The 16,350-nt window shown below is 38.2% G+C and overlaps 1 protein-coding gene across 1 annotated transcript; it reads right to left on the reverse strand.

Annotated features, from left to right (window-relative positions):
* Positions 1 to 507: 507 nt before the first annotated feature.
* Positions 508 to 12,609, reverse strand: OOSP2 (oocyte secreted protein 2). Its single transcript, XM_045854758.1, has 4 exons — positions 12,534 to 12,609; positions 3,169 to 3,347; positions 1,828 to 1,931; positions 508 to 622 (listed from the first exon to the last, which is right to left on the reverse strand). The coding sequence occupies exons 1-4, from the start codon at positions 12,607 to 12,609 to the stop codon at positions 508 to 510; spliced, it is 474 nt and encodes a 157-aa protein (XP_045710714.1).
* Between the last annotated feature and the right edge of the window lie 3,741 nt (positions 12,610 to 16,350).

The raw sequence follows: 16,350 nt of genomic DNA on the forward strand, positions 1-16,350 counted from the left end.
TGATTAATTAGGAAAACACACCCAAGTTAAAGCATTCTCACATAAAAAGGCTTTATGTCTCCTGGAAATTTGTATGTTTAATTTTAACTTCTGCACAAATTTTAGTCTCTGGCACATTTACACAGGTGTCTCTACTTTTTATTCTTACTAAAAAAATACTCATAATAATGTTTAGAAGTATATATCAAATAGATCAAACTATTGTCATTGAGGACATATGGCTGAATTAATATATAGAACAGAAAACAGAATTTAAATGGGTAATATCAAGTACCAAATAGTTAACATAAAATTAATAAGGCATACCCCTAATAAATAATACTGTTTAAAAATACACCTTTACTGAATCAGGATCATCACCGAATTAAGGTTTTTTTAAGGATCAAGACACCTAAGGAAAGATTTATAGCAATTATTTTTTGTACCAAAAAAAAAACCCCAATGTTTTCCAACAGAATTCATGACATCAATTTCAAGTTTTCGTTTTTCCTTAAGGAGGGAGTCAGTTTAATCGCAACATAGTAATCCTAACTCTTCTGGCGTTGCCTTGAAGTCAGCAATAAAGGGACTGGGATCCAATTTTATTTCATCTGTCGAAACTGGTGTAAGCCACACTGATTTCCTAAAGAAAGGAAAAACAGAAAGCAGCTAGTGTTCATGTGCTTGGCACCAGGTCTTTCTGAAGCTAACCATGGAGCCAAGGTATTTTTATTTTCCCCACTTTTTAACACCATGGTCACGGTCAGTTCGGTGTTCTGGCAGTGCAGAACAGGACCTGCACCTCCTGGAGGAAGGTGACATAATGCCTGCGTTTGCAGAACGCCCAAGTGTCCAGACTTAGACAAATAGGTCCTAAGAATGGCAAGTAAAAACTGTCAAAAGCTTCATCTGACCCATTGCCATGTGTGGGTAGCGCTGTTCTGTCCCCAGCCTTTGTTCTGCCCTATTAACGTGAGTTAAAGGGAAGATCAGAGGCTTTCAACAATGTGAATGCGCTTAATGCCACTAAATTATAAACTTAAGACAAAATTTACCACTTTAGCCATTTTGTGTGTATTTTACCATAATAAAAAAACAATTCTCTCCTCCTCCCCTCAATAGTACTCTGATCATGCTAAAAGATTTTGCACATTAGCTCTGAGCTTCAAATTCTTGCTTTGGTATCAACTATTTTCATATATTAAACAAGGATAGAATTCTCCTGTTTTCAGGTGGTTTCCAGATTTGTCATTCAAATTTATAACACTCAGTGCACATATTTCACTGAGATGGTCAAAGTCTACCAGGATACCATTCCACTGGTCTCAAAGTTCAATGTGGGTCCATTTAGGGGTCAATGTCTCAGTTTCACAAAACTTCAAGCAAAGTACATTTAATTATTAGGCTGATCAGCTCTTCCTTTCATGTATCTCTGTGACTTAGTGTTAAAATGAAAAATTGCTTTTCTCTTAAATTTTTAGCTATTTACTCTCCTAACATGGAAATGTATCAGAAGATAGTATTATGGAGAAAGCCTTGAAAGGTAATATCTTGCTTGATTCTTTTACTTACTAAAGTGACTCTACATATTTAATGACTGTGCTTCGTAGTTCAGTTACTATAAAATAACCTAGTCCCTCTGGATTCCATGTTTTTATTCTAAAATGGTTATTATATTACAAAAAAATAAGAGTATTCATTAAAATATTTTTGTAAGCACTAATTTAGTGTTTGTTTGGAGATAGGCTTATGGGTAAATCAGATAGTCTCCAAAATATATACCTCTGCAGAACTGTCTGATAAGGTGAAGTGAAGGCATTGAAAAGGGGTCTGAGCTATCGGACTCACCTAGAGATACAACACTGCAGAGGAATTATTTGGCAAGGGCAATGTAGATCCCTTGGCTTATAGTACAGCTCACTTTGCAAGAGGAGACTATCCTCTGAAAGAACCTAGGAGAGCACAAAGGTTTAAGTAGAAGGTATTTCTTGTAGGAAAGGAGGCTTATACACATATGAACAGGAAGTAGAAATCATTCAACCTCACAGAAATGGCTGTTTCCACTTTTAGGAAACTACAAAGATCTAACAACCCACTGGGACAGAAAAGATTGTTATCTGGAAGAGTGGATTTAAAGTGTGGGGTGGGGGGAATCTGAATAGTATCTCAAAGTGACTTAAACTGCCACTTAGAGCCACCTTTGTGATCTATTATTGAAAAGGTTTTCAACAGTTCTTTTGAGAAAGATAATTTGGAGGTCAAATAATAGAGTGGTTCAAAGCATAAGCTTTGGAGGATAACCATCCTGGTTTGACCTCTAAACTATCACCAACCAGCCATGCATCCTCAGGCCAATTATTAAAGCACCTTCTGAAGCTCCAGTTCCCGTCTTTCCAAAGCAGAGACAAAACCTTATTCACAGATGACTGTCATCATTAGTAATTGGCATGAAATATTTTTGTAGTATGATTATACAGTATTTAAATTTGGAAATCTATTTTGAAAGATAACATGTCAAGATAACAATGCAGTTGATTTGTGCCAGCAAAATAGTTGACAGATTTTATTCCAGTCAAAATCTACTCCCCATATTGACACATGTCCTCATAGAACATGGGCAGGTTCAAATGACATAAGGTTGAATATGATAAACCGGCCCAGGACTGGGGACCTTCCACATTAGGAGCTTTCAATGAAATTTAAAATTGTCTGCTAAGCTATAATGAAATACAATAGTAGCCTGAAGATAACTTAAGGTCAGTTCCCTTCCAGTCCAGTCTGTGTTACGAGGTCCTATGAACATTGATGGCCCATATTCATTGAATGGTAAGTAGGAACTATGCTGTTATTTATTCATACATCATTATAAGCAGGAGCAAAATTTGTTCTGAAAAAACAATTTTAGCCCTGGCTGCCGTGGCTCTGTGGATTGAGTGGCAGCCTGTGAACCAAAGAGTTGTCAGTTCAATTCCCAGTTGGGGCACATGCCTGGGTTGTAGGCCAGGCCTCAGGTAGGGGGTGCTAGAGAGGCTACCACACATTGGTGTCTCTCCCCCTCTCTTTCTCCCTCCCTTCCCCTCTCTCTAAAAATAAGTAAATACAACCTAAAAAAAACACAATTTTTGCATCAGGCATGAAGGTCTTTTTCAGTATTTATAAATTGTTTTTACAAATAATCACTAGTCTCACCTGTGTCCTAATACCACAATCAGAAGTGAGATATGCAAAATGATATTCATATGTTTCTATCCGAGTCGCAGGACAGCCCGACCCCAGGTGTAATTCCTCAGCCAGTATATACTCATATCCACTGTGAGTATATGGGACAACTTGGACCACCATCCAGTCCAGAGAACAAGCTATTTTCACTATAGAAAAAACCATAAGACAAAGTATCAGATGCATATTTATCTTAAAGAGCCCAAAGGTTATTCAGTTCTGACCTTTGTAATAAATAAAAGATAATCAATTGATCATGAATCTATCAGTGAAAGGCAAACACAGCTTATACTATAGAAAGGGTTTTCATATTACCATTATTTTCTAAAATACATACACAATTATATCCCCCAAATATTTACATTTCAGTAATTTCACAGGGAAGAAAATCCACATACCAGAAGAAGCACCATAATCATAGAGCTCCCTCCTCTTAAAGAAATTAGATTCCAAAGAGGGTAATATTTTCTGGACTGCACAAGAGGGAGAGAAATGAGTTTCAGTGCACTGGAAAAGGAGTGGTGTATTCCCGGAAATATTTTCAGGGGGAAGACGTACAAAGGGTGTGGTATTAGTAGAAGCCACATCTAGAGTAGCCAGAACCAGAAACAACTGGAAATAGTTTAATGAGAGATGAAAGTTGGAGATGAAAATTTCAGAAAATTTTTCATGTAAAACCCATTATTCTCTACACTGAAATCTTCAGTAAGTTCATAATAATCACTATTTTTAATAGTGATTCTAATGGATTTGTTTCTCCTCTGGAAGAAGTAAAAGTGTGCTGGAGTCTGACTTCATATTCCAGACAGGCATCAACCAAAGGTAAATTTCATAGGTCTTTCTGTCACTGAGAGAAGAAAACAAAGATTTGTTAGCTTTAGAATTATTTTTAAATGCATAATAAGTAACAGAGGGGGGAAAAAAGCAATCTTATATTAGATAGCAATACTTCCAAATTAGAGGACAAAACATAATGAAGGAAAAAAATTTAAAATTTTGAAACAATATAGAAGGCAAGAAAAAGAAAAAAGAAAAAGCCAAAACAAACAAAAGAACAAAAAAAGTAAACAATAAGATATGCAGAAGAATATATCAAAGAATTATTCAAAAGAGGAAAATAATCTAGAACAACCAAAATGTTCGCCAAGAGAAAGGTGATGAATAGATGTAGAATAAGCAGACTAGAAAATATCATATAGCTGCTGAAATAAATAAACCAAAGCAAAAATTCCACAATGGAATAAAAGAAAAGCTGACTTTGGCTGTAAAAATTTCTAGTAATTTATTCTATTTATTTTTAAAAAGTAGAAAAAACAAAAAGGGAAAAAAAAGGCACTTGTCTATCCTCTATAGGAACTAAGTTGACAAGTACTTTGGACATAATTTGTCTTGCCACACTAACACCTGAAGGAGACAAATTATGATATTGTAAATATTTTTTCTATTAAAAGCAGATGGACAGATGGCCAATAGACATGAAAAATTGTTCACCGTCGCTGATCATCAGGGATGTGCAAATCAAAACTACAGTGATATGCCACCTCACATCTGTCAGAATGGCCATCATCCACAAATCAACTAACAAACCGTGTTGGCGAGGATGTGGAGCAAAAGGAACTCTGTGGTGGGAATGCAGGTTGGTGCAGCCATTGTGGAAAACAGTTCGGAGTTTTCCCCAAAAATTAAAAATGGAACTGCCTTATGATCCAATGATTCCACTTCTGAGAATATATCTGAAGAAGTCTGAAACACTAATTCAGAAAAATATATACACCCTTATGTCCATCAAAGGATTATTTACAATAGCCAAAATTGGAAGCAGCCCAAGTGCCCATCAATAAATTAGTGAATAAAAGAGTTGTGGTACACTGACACAATGGAATACTGCTTGGCTGTATAAAAGGGTGAAATCATACCTTTTGTGACAGCACAGATGAACATAAAGCATATTATGCTAAGTGGAATAAGTCAGAAAAACAAATACAAATACCACATGATTTCACTTATATGTGGAATCTAGTGAACAAAATAAACAGACAAAATAGAAACAGACTCATATGTACAGAGAGCACACTAACAGTTGTCAGTGGGGAGGGGTATTCAGAGGCTGAGTGAACAAGGTGAAGGGGTTAAGTAATACAAATTGGCAGTTACAATATAGTTGCAGAGATGTAGTGTGTAGCGTGGGGAGTGTGGTCAATAATGTCATCATAACTATGTATGAGGCCAGGTATGTGCTTGGGGAAGCAGGGGCACCACTCTGTGGAGCTCATAGTGTTCTGGCTGCTTTGCTGTGCATGTGAGACTGGTACAGAATGATATTGAATGTGTACTGTGATTGAAAACAAGTAGAAAAGTGTTGAAGTAAAAGCCAATGAAAAGGGAAGATAAAAAACAATTTCAATAAATGAATTGCAAATATATCAACAATGATAGCCAATGTAAATGAACATAATGCTCCAGGCCAAATGACCAACAGCAGAATGAAGGCACAAATTGTGATACATTCATATAATCAAATTCCAAGTGGCATGGAAAATAAATTATAGTCATGCATATAAACAGACACATCTGAAAACAATTATGAGATAGAAGTCACAATACAAAACTTACATATCTATTGAGACAAAGTTCAAATGAGAGACAAACATTTTTTTTTAATTTCCAAGTAACCAGACTGTTCTTACATAGCCAGTACCCATCTCATGCTTGTTTTTGCATTAAGTTTTTATTGTTGCTCAAGTAAAATTATCTCAATTTTCTGCCCACCACTCCCCCTCCCCCACCCATCCCCACCTCTCACCCTCAATCCTACCCCTCTCTGGCTTTGTCCCTGTGTCCTTTATACATGGTCCTTGATAATCCTTCCCCTTTTTCCCCCATTATCTCCCTTCTCCCCTCCCCTCTGGTTACTGTCACTTTGTTCTTTATTTCAGTCTCTGTGGTTATATTTTGCTTGCTTGTTTGTGTTATTCCACTTACAGGTGAGATCATAGACAGTTGTCTTTTACTACCTTACTTACTTCATTTAGCATAATGCTCTCCAGTTCCATCCATGCTGTTATGAAGAGGAAGAGCTCCTTCTTTCATTCTGCTGAAGAATCCCAAAACACCAATTCAAAAGAACCTATGCACCCTAATGTTCATAGCAGCTCAATTTACAAAAGCCAAGTGTTGGAAGCAACCTTACTGCCTATCAGTAAATGAGTGGATAAAAAACTATGGTACATTTACACAATGGAATACTACCTGTCCTGTACTTGTTAAGGCATTAGACTCATAACCTGAAACATGAGTCTCTATCTCACCTGATATAGCCTCCTCATGTTTTACAAAAGCAAAAGCAATGCAGTTTAAACCTTACCTTATTATTTTGACATTGATATAAATAACTGTAACACAACCTGTCATCCAAACTAGAATATGTGAACACAGATTTAATTTCTTAATCATCTTTATATTCACAGCCACACAAAGACAATAAATGTTGAAAGTGTGTATTTGTTGTAGCCCTTGCTGATAGTATACCTGCACACAAAGCTCCTAAATGAACAGAAATATTGAAATTTCACTTTACCATTTAAGAAAGGGGAGGGGCAAAGCCTGACTAGCAATCCAACCTTTAAGGAGGCAGCCTTTTGCCAGCAGGCTGGACAGGGCTTGAATTCTGTATATACCCAGTTACTAGTTAAAACTCAATACAACTGGAGCCTGGAAGTTCATGGCCTTTAAAATTAATCATCATCAAGAAAAGAAGAAAATTCAGGGAGATGTTATGGGGGAAAAAGTGGGATTGGAGAAGGCAGGTGTTCTACATCAGTGATTGTAACCTATGAATCACCTCTCTCCATCTGTGTGAAATATTAGTCTAATATCACCAGATAAGATTATTGAGATGATTCCTCCTAAAGGAAAAAAATGGTTTTAACAGTTTGAATTAAAAATGGATTTATATGGCATTTGTCTTTCACTGCCTGGCTTATTTCACTTAGCATAATACTCTCCAGTTCCATCCATTCTGTCACAAAGGGTAGGAGTTCCTACCTCATGATCTCACCTATAAGTGGAATCTAATCAACAAAACAAGTGAGCAAAGTAAAACCAGAGACATGGAAATAAAGAACAAATTGACAGTGACCAGAATAGTGGGGAGAGGGGGTAATGGGGGAAAAAGGGGAAGGGTCAAGTCAAGGAACATGCATAAAGGACCCACGGACAAAGACAACAGGGGCATTGGATTGAATGCAGAAGGTGGGGGGAGTGGGTATGGCAGGGGAGAGTAATGGGGGAAAAATAGGGACAACTGTAATTGAACAATAACAAATTTTTTTAAAAAAAAACATGGATTCAAAAGATAAGTGGGCATGGACATACAGGAAGTCCATGCTTCTGGCTTCACCACTTCCTTACATACTAATTTTAGAGTCAAGTTTCCATTTGATATTCTGAGGTTGTCTCAAATAGCTGATAAATGAATTGAGAAAAAGCCTGAGGAACATTAACTGGAGCAGCATCTTCCTGGCACCCAGGCATCATGTACCACAGTCCGGCCTGAACATCCCACTCACTCCATCCAAGATCGTCAGGATTCTCCCCTGACTCACAAGTCATTGTGCCTTCTCTACATGTGCCTAGCTGAAATTTTTGAATATCAGTAATAATTAATTGCTACATGTGAGCTATGGTATTCTAGGATTCTGAAAGATTTATCTTAAATACAATGGAAAGATCAGGAAATATGAGGTCCTTGCTAACAAAGGATTTACAGTCCAAACAGATAAAGAAGAAATTCGCAAGATGTGGTAAATATACACAATGGATTTTACTCAGCCATAAAAAATAATTGAATCTTACCATTTTCAACAACATATATGACCTAGAGGGTACTGGGGTATTGTACTAAGTGAAATAAGTCAGACAGAGAAAGACAAATACCACATAATTTCACTTATATGTGTAACCTAAAAATAACAATAAAAATAAAAATAATATACAAACAAAATAAAAACAAACTCATAGGTACAGAGAACAAATTGGTGGTCACCAGGTGGGAGGATGGGTAGGGGATGGATGAAAAAAGTGAAGGGATTAAGAATTGCTAGTGTTAAAAAAACAGTCATGGGAATGTAAAGTACAGCATGGGGAATATAGTCAATAACACTGTAATAACTGTGTGGCATCAGATGGGTACTAAACTTATCAGGTCATCACTTCATAATTTATATAAATGTGTAATCACTATGTTATACACTTAAAACTAATATATGTCAAATGAAATTCAAAAATAATTTTTTTGAAAAATAAATTTTAGAAAATCATTGGTCTTATTCACAAGACCTCATGGAAAGATAGCTTGTCATAAAAACATCTAGAGGATCTGTTCTGTGTCTCCCATGCACTGGGCAGTTAGAAAATATGATGTAGCCTTTACAAAAAAAAAAATTCACAAGTCAGTTCCACACAAAAATGACCCACTGCAAACAGAAGGAAACGTACACGTACACATGATCTTCTAAAAACATAAAGAACACAAAAAATAATTTTGAAATACTGCCTTAGAATGGTTTATGTTTAGTCAGGCCTTGAAGCTGGAAAGCATATGCAAAACACACACACACACACACAAAATATTCCAGATAAAACAGAAAAATATTGGAATCAGCTTATGAGCAGACCAGATACTGATTTAGTTTTATCGTCCTGGCTTTGCAGAGCCATTCATGAATTTGACACAAGTAACAAGTGAAGTTCAGACAGCATTTTAAAAGAACAATAGGATTTCTGGAGAAGATGGAGGCATAGGTAGATACACTTTGCCTCCTCACACAACCAAAAGAAGGACAACAACAAATTTAAAACAAAAAAAACAACCAGAACCAACAGAAAATCAAACTGTATGAAACTCTGACAACCAAGGAGTTAAAGAAGAAACATTCATCCAGACTGGTAGGTGGGGTGAAGACCGGCAGCCAGGGCAGAGACGACCCATGGCAAGGCAGCCACTGGAGGCCTGGGCAGCCCCACATTTGTGTGTGGATAAACCAGAAGGAACAACAGGGGACCAAGACAGGCCGCACAACCCAGACTTCCAGTGAGGGAAAATAAAGCCTCAAAACCTCTGGCTGTAAAAATCTGTGGGGTTGCGGCAGCGGGCAAAACTCATAGCCTCACAGGAGAGTTCACTGGAGAGACCCACAGGGTCCTAGAACATACACAAACCCACCCACCCAAGAATCAGCTCCAGAGGGACCCAGTTTGCTTATGGGTAGGGGGGAAGTGACTGAAAGTCAGAGAGCCAAGCAAGCAGCATTGCTCCCTCTCCTCATTCCCTCATAAAGAGAATCTTAAAATTAGCCAGAGAAAAGGAGTTATGTATAAAGGAGTTCCCATAAGACTATCAGCTGATTTCTCAAAAGAAACCTTGCAGGCAAAAAGGGGCTGATAAGAAGTATTCCAAGGCATGAAAGGCAAGGACCTACATCCAAGATTATTCTATCCAGCAAAGCTATAATTTAGAATAAAAGGGCAGATAAACTGCTTCCCAGAGAAGGTCAAGTTAAAGGAGTTCATCATTACCAGACAGACCCTTATCATATGAAATGTTAAAGAGACTTATCTAAGAAAAAGAAGATGATCAAAAATATGAACAGTACCAGAAAGAGACAGAGAGAGTGAGTGAGAGAGAGCGAGAGGAGGAAGGAGAAGGGAACAACCTACCATCTTAACATACTAATATCTAAAAAGTGCGAGAGGCCCAGAGCAGCAGCAGAAGCAGCAGCAGCAGCTCCAGCTTCTTCCCTCCCTCCACATGAAGAAGAGTTCCCTCCTCCTCCTCCTCCTGCTTCTCCTGCTCATAGAGTTCCTGCCTCCAGCTGCCAGGGGGGACTGCCAGCCAGCAGGAAGGGAACAAGAGTGCTGAAGGAGGGCCAGTTTCCCCAAAATCGCTGCAGTGAGAAGAGGAGTTTGTTATTTTAAACAGAGGCTGAAGAAACTGTAGAATTAGACATAAGAGAAAGTGGAGGAGGTAGAGGATGGAGTTGCAGACTCTACAGGAAGGTCTTAAAGTGGAAATTCAGGTTCACCAGAAACTGGTTGCTCAAATGAAGCAGGATCCACAGATATTTTTTCTTTCCAATCAGAATGCTGATTTAAAGAAACAGCTTCATGAGCACCAAGCCAAAATCACAGCTTTGAGTGAGAAACAGATGTGAGGCCATCAGATGAAACAGTGTTTGCAAGTTATCAGAATACTGCCCCTGAGCCTCATCTGCTGCTAGTAGCTGATAAGACTATATATGACTTCTTAAATTTCCAGTATTCCTTTTTATGACTTCTCTCCCCCTTTTTACTTGCTTAATTATCTTCTTTACTTATATGCATTTTATAGCCATCACTTCTGAAGAGAGATTGATGAGTTCTCTGAAGGTGGAAAGACTAATACGATTTTTCTAGAGCAGGGATCAGCAAACTGTAGCCTGCACCTGGGCCAGATCTAGCCTGCCAACCAGTTTTGTAAATAAAGTTATTGAAACACAACCATATTTTTCATTTAAATATTGTCTATGGCTCTTTTTGTGCTATCAACAGCAGAATTGTGTAGTTGTGACAAAGTCCTGCCTGCATACAGGTATTTTCCAACCCTTATTCTAAAGAAATTTAACCAGAGAGGCACTTGACTCAAAGATATGAGGCACAGTATAATAGTCTGGGGCAGGAGTGAGTGCCACACTGAAAACAGGGTGTACAGTTAACCCTTGAGCAGTATGAGGGTTAGGGGCGCCGGCCCTCTATGCAGTAAAAAAACCCATGTATAACTTTTGACTCCTCAAAAACTTAACTGCTGATAGCCTACTATTGCTTTATTGATAATATAAATAGTCGATAGGCACATTTGTATGTTATATGTATTATATACTGTATTCTTACAATAAAGTAAGCTAGAGAAAAAATGTTATTAAAATCATTAGGAAGAGAAAATACATTTATAGTATTATACACCTATACTGAAGAAAATCTACACATAAGTGAATTTTTCACCTACGCAGTTCAAACCATGTGATCCAAGGTCTACTGTGTGCTGAGTAAGGAGAAGGCCCTCTTATGTACACGCCAGCCCCACAGTTTTCTGTTCACCTTTAATACCTCATTTTTTTAAAGCCTCTTTTACTTTGGATTCTTTTTCTATTTTCCTCTTGCTCTCTTTCTCTCTTATAATTTCATTGAAGCATAATCAATGTAAAATAAACCTACATTTTTGAAAGAGTGTAGTTTTGATTGGGTGAAGTCATCACGGCCATGAAGATGATGAACATACCCATCACCTCTAAAAGTGTTCTTGTGCCCCTCGGTGATCTCTCTTCCTCCCCCTCACCCAGTCCTGTCACAGGCAAACATTAGTCTGCTTTTTGTATCGTTATAGATTAAGTTTACATATTTTAGAATTTTAATAAATGGACCTACACTGTATGTACTCTTTGGATTGGTTTTAGTTTTTAACTGTTAGAAATAAATCTACTGTGAATGTTCATATATAAAAAAATATGAAGAGTAAAATGACAACAAACTCACAACTATCAACAACTGAACCACCCCCCCAAAAAAAAAACACCTAAGCAAATAACTAGAACAGGAACAGAATCACAGAAATGAAGATCACATGGAGGATTAGCAGCAGGGAGGGGAGAGAATGGGGGAAAGGGTAGAGAGAATAAGAAGCCTAAATGGTAGGTACAAAATAAACAGGGGAAGGTTAAGAATAGGGGTAGGTATAGGAAATGGAGAGGCCAAAGAACTTATATGTATGATTCATGGACATGAACTAAGGGGGGTGAGGAATGCGGGTAGGAGGGGGCATGCTGGGTGGAGGGGAGTAAAGGGGAGGAAAAAATGGGACAACTGAAATAGCATAATCAATAAAATATACTTTTAAAAGAAGAACAATACAGCAGTATCATCACCAAGGGAAATATTAAGAGTCTAGAAGTAGGAAGTTCAGTTAAGATACAACCAAGTATCTTATAAAACAATACAATCAATTGTATTGTAACTGGCTGTGGGTTTGAAAACACAGACCAATGTGTAGAGCCAAGGACTATTTCTGAGGCACCTGCAAATGAAGATCAAGACAGAAGACCACAATAAAAGAAAAAGAAAGACCTTAGGCATTTAGGCAAAAAGAGAAACTGTGTCCTCAACACATTGATGCAAGTCTAGTTGGTCCAAAATATTTCTCTTCTAGCAAATTGTAAGATCAGATTTCGCAGAGAGGAGAGTGCCTAAGTGGAAAGTTATGAGTAACCCCTCCAAAGATGCGTTCTCTAAAACTGGGCATTTACCAAACATGTTGTTAGCACAAGGCCACATCGAAGCAGCAAGGAGAAACAAGACCTCTAAAGCCACAGAGACCTCCATCTTGGCAGACCCTCTGCACAGGGCTTCTCGGGGAAATAGGAAGGGATAACTGGCTTAAGTGATTTTATATGGCCTCCTATGCTCAGCTGCCTTTATTTTCCTACTTATTTGGATAATCCATGGGGTTTGCTTATAGTATCAACCTCCTAGAAGCTGAGACTCTCCTGATTTCCCAAACACTGAAGTTCAGAGAGGCATATCAGGCAAAAAGTGCTTTTTGACCTTTGTGTCTGCATGAGAGGCCTATTTAAGTCACCTAGGAGGTTGGCATGACACACTACACTTCCAACAGATGCTCAGTTGTAGGAAACTGTTTTCTTATACTATTCCTTATACTATTCCAGGTAATTTTCAGGTGTTGCCTAGTAGGCTGAACAGCCTAAATCATGCATATTTGAAATCAGGAGATGATCACTTTTTCATGTCTGTGGGTTTGGCTGAATCAGCAGCAGAGACAAGCAAGTGACTTGACTGGGACTATAACATCCCAAAAGGAAAAGCTCTTAGTTTACTTTCTTCGGCCAATTAGGAGTATTTAGGCAGAAAATAAATAGTAGTACAAAATTCATGGATCATGGATGTAATTGTTGAAGATACTGTTTGTACTGCAGAAAGAGAAGCAGGTGCAGACCAAAATGAGTCTCCTGTGGCTGATGTGCCAGCAGGGCTGCATTCCTTTGGATGACATTACAGGAGAACCTGTTTTCTTCTTGTCTTCTAAAGGCCCCCCGCATTCCTTGGCTGTGGCCCCTCTCTTGTGGTCCCATCACTCCAATCTTTACTTCCATCATTACATCTGATCATCCTCCCTTCCTCTTATGATCCTCTCTTCCACCTTTCTTTTATTACATTAGACCCACCAAAGTAATCTTCCCATCTCAAGATCTTTAATTTAATCACACTTGCAGAAGTCCCTTTTGCTATATAAGGTAACATAGTCAGTCACAGGGATTAGGATGTAGACAATTATTTTTCCTGTACCACAATTGCCCATCCAAGCCAATCACCTAGGACCTGACATAGGTCTGATAGAATGATAATGAAGAAGTTAATCTGTACTGGGGGCCAGAGGGAGGAGGGTGACATAACAGCAGTTAAAACCCTAATATACAAAAAAACATCAAACAAACTCAAAGGTAACAGTAGAGTTGGAGGCATACTCTACTGGAAAATAAGTATGCATGATATAAGATTTGTTAGAGATTTCCACAGTTACGCAGCTGTGAGGATTATCAGAAGGAGAAACCCCTTAGCTTTCAGTTGCAATGGGTCAAGATGATGTGCAAGCCTGGAGAATGAAGCCATAGCACTGGTTTTAGCAAAGTCAAGGGCGCAGCCTCCATAGGTTTCTAGGGGGAGAAAAAAAGCATCTTGAATACACTTACTGATGTTCTTCTTTGCAGAATTAAAACACTTTAAAGGTAAATGAAATGCACCAATATTGATATTACTCAACATTAACTCCAATATTAGTAGGTTGGCATACTGGAGCAAACTAAAGATTCCTTCTCAAATAGATGAAGGAAATTATGAAAACAACTTACTTCTGAAGGTATACTATGTGACTGGCACTGTTGAAAATGCTTTCAATGTATTATCTTATTGCAGCCTCACCATGTGCCCATCAGAGAAGGATGTGAGCAAATGGTTCAACTTAAGCACAGAAAACTCAAGGACCTCACTCAAGGTAATTCAGAAAATATTGAATAGGTGGCAGAGAAATTTCAACCTTCAGAAAGCCTGAGTGTGGAGGCAAAGCCCTGAGAATACCATCATTCTCTTTACTGTCCATTACAGCCTTCAGTCACCATAGTCAGAGTTAAGAAAGCCCATGCTTTCTCCATCCTAAAGCCCAGAAACCTACCCCCCAACCTAAGCATTGATGCTAGGTTGTTAAGTTTGACTGAATTTATGTCCTGTGTCCTATAACAAGCATGGGCCTAAGTATTAGAAGGACAAAGATGAAGGAGACTCTAATAAAACTTAAGACCCTTCTGACTTGTTCATAAAATATGAAAATAATATGTTGGAATCACTGTATTAGATGATCATAAAGGGAGATCAAGTTGGCAGCCATACGGGGATGAAACCATGAACCTGACTGGAAATACAGAACTGGTCCATCCAACTAGCTACCAGTTTACAACCAAGGTAAAGCCTGTTTCAGAAAGCCGTAAAGGAACTATTTATATAACAGTTTTTCAGAGGCCATCACACCTTATAAACCACAACCACTCTTCTATATTCTCTCATTCATATCAGGTAATAGACCCAAAGCAGACCAAATCATAGAAATAAGGTGGAGGAACGTTTGTAGCACAGAAGCTTTCATCTCCTCTGATGCAGAGTCAAAATCCCACTAAGGAAATGAAAATACAATCATTGACTTTGCCGCATTCAGCTGTCTGCAATGACTTAGTCTGCCCAAGGGCAAGACCAAGACTCTGCACACCTCACTAGGTAGGGCTCAGGTGCTGAGAAGTCAGCTGTTGCAGCCTATATCTGTTAATTATTTCCTGTGACCACCGTTTTGCCTTACAGGTAAAGAAAGCTGCTTTGCTTTGACTTTCTCTGACCCACTCCTCCAATTGCCTCTCTTGGACTGTGCATGTACAGGAATGGAGAGCACAGGGTCGGGCTCAGGTGCTTTCCTGGGCTCTGCAACATTAGCAACCAATGTAAAGCTACACCCCTGCACAGCCCTCCTCTATGTTCTCCGTGCCAGAGTCCCTGATACTGGACCAGCTGTGAAACTCTCCTTGCCAATATTATGATTTTCCCACTGCTAGCATCATTTACCTACCATCTGCTCACACTTACCACCTTTACTTATACTGATCTTTTATTTTATTTTTACAAGTCTTAACAATGTTTTAGTAAACAAGAGCCATTCAAGTAATCCAGACCCCCAACACCAGGAGCTACAAAAATAATGCACACAAACCAAGGTTGTGAAATCAACCTCCTCCCACACACACAAAAAAATGTGTGTGGATGAATGTGGACAGATTGATACAAAAATACTTATTTTCTAGAGCTTGTACATTTCAAGAGGCTCAGGCCAGGTGCACTGCAAGACTATCCCATTCCATCAACTGACTTCAGTCAGGAAAGGGAGTATTTTTCTATACAAAATTATATTTGAATTAGGAACATCTGTGATTTGGCATTTCAGCTATACCATTCATTCAGTTAACAAGTATGAGAGATCGCTATGAGCAAAATATTGGTTTATACCTAAGGAATACATTAATTTTTCTTTAAAAAAAGACAAAAATTTCTTCTTCTTTACCTTACATCCTAATCGATAAGAAAAGTAAAATATATAGTATGTGTTCAGTGATAAGAAGGAAAAACAAGGAAGAAAGGGAGTATATAAAATGTTGATGCATGTGAATTTTTAGATAGGGTGGGAAGGACTCAAAGGGAAGATGGTTTTGAAGAAAGTAAGTAGCCAAATGGATATTTAGACAGAGGGAACAGCAAGGGAAAAGTCTGTGAGAAAGAATGACGTATCTCAAATAATGCCATTTAAAGTAATTAAAGATTCGCTCCCACAAAACGACAGCATACATTGGACTCAAAAAATAGTCACTGCTCGTGTACATGGACAACAATGTGGTGATTGTGGGGTGGGGTGAAGGTGGAAAAGAGTATGGTGGAGGGCATCAATGGTGATGGAAAAAATTAGTTAATCAATTTTTTGTAAAAGATAGTCATCAAATACATTAGATAATTGCC

This window comes from Phyllostomus hastatus, unplaced genomic scaffold (genome assembly GCF_019186645.2).
Source record: "Phyllostomus hastatus isolate PE091 unplaced genomic scaffold, TTU_PhHast_1.1 phas_scaffold_11, whole genome shotgun sequence".
Taxonomy (NCBI): Eukaryota; Metazoa; Chordata; class Mammalia; order Chiroptera; family Phyllostomidae; genus Phyllostomus; species Phyllostomus hastatus.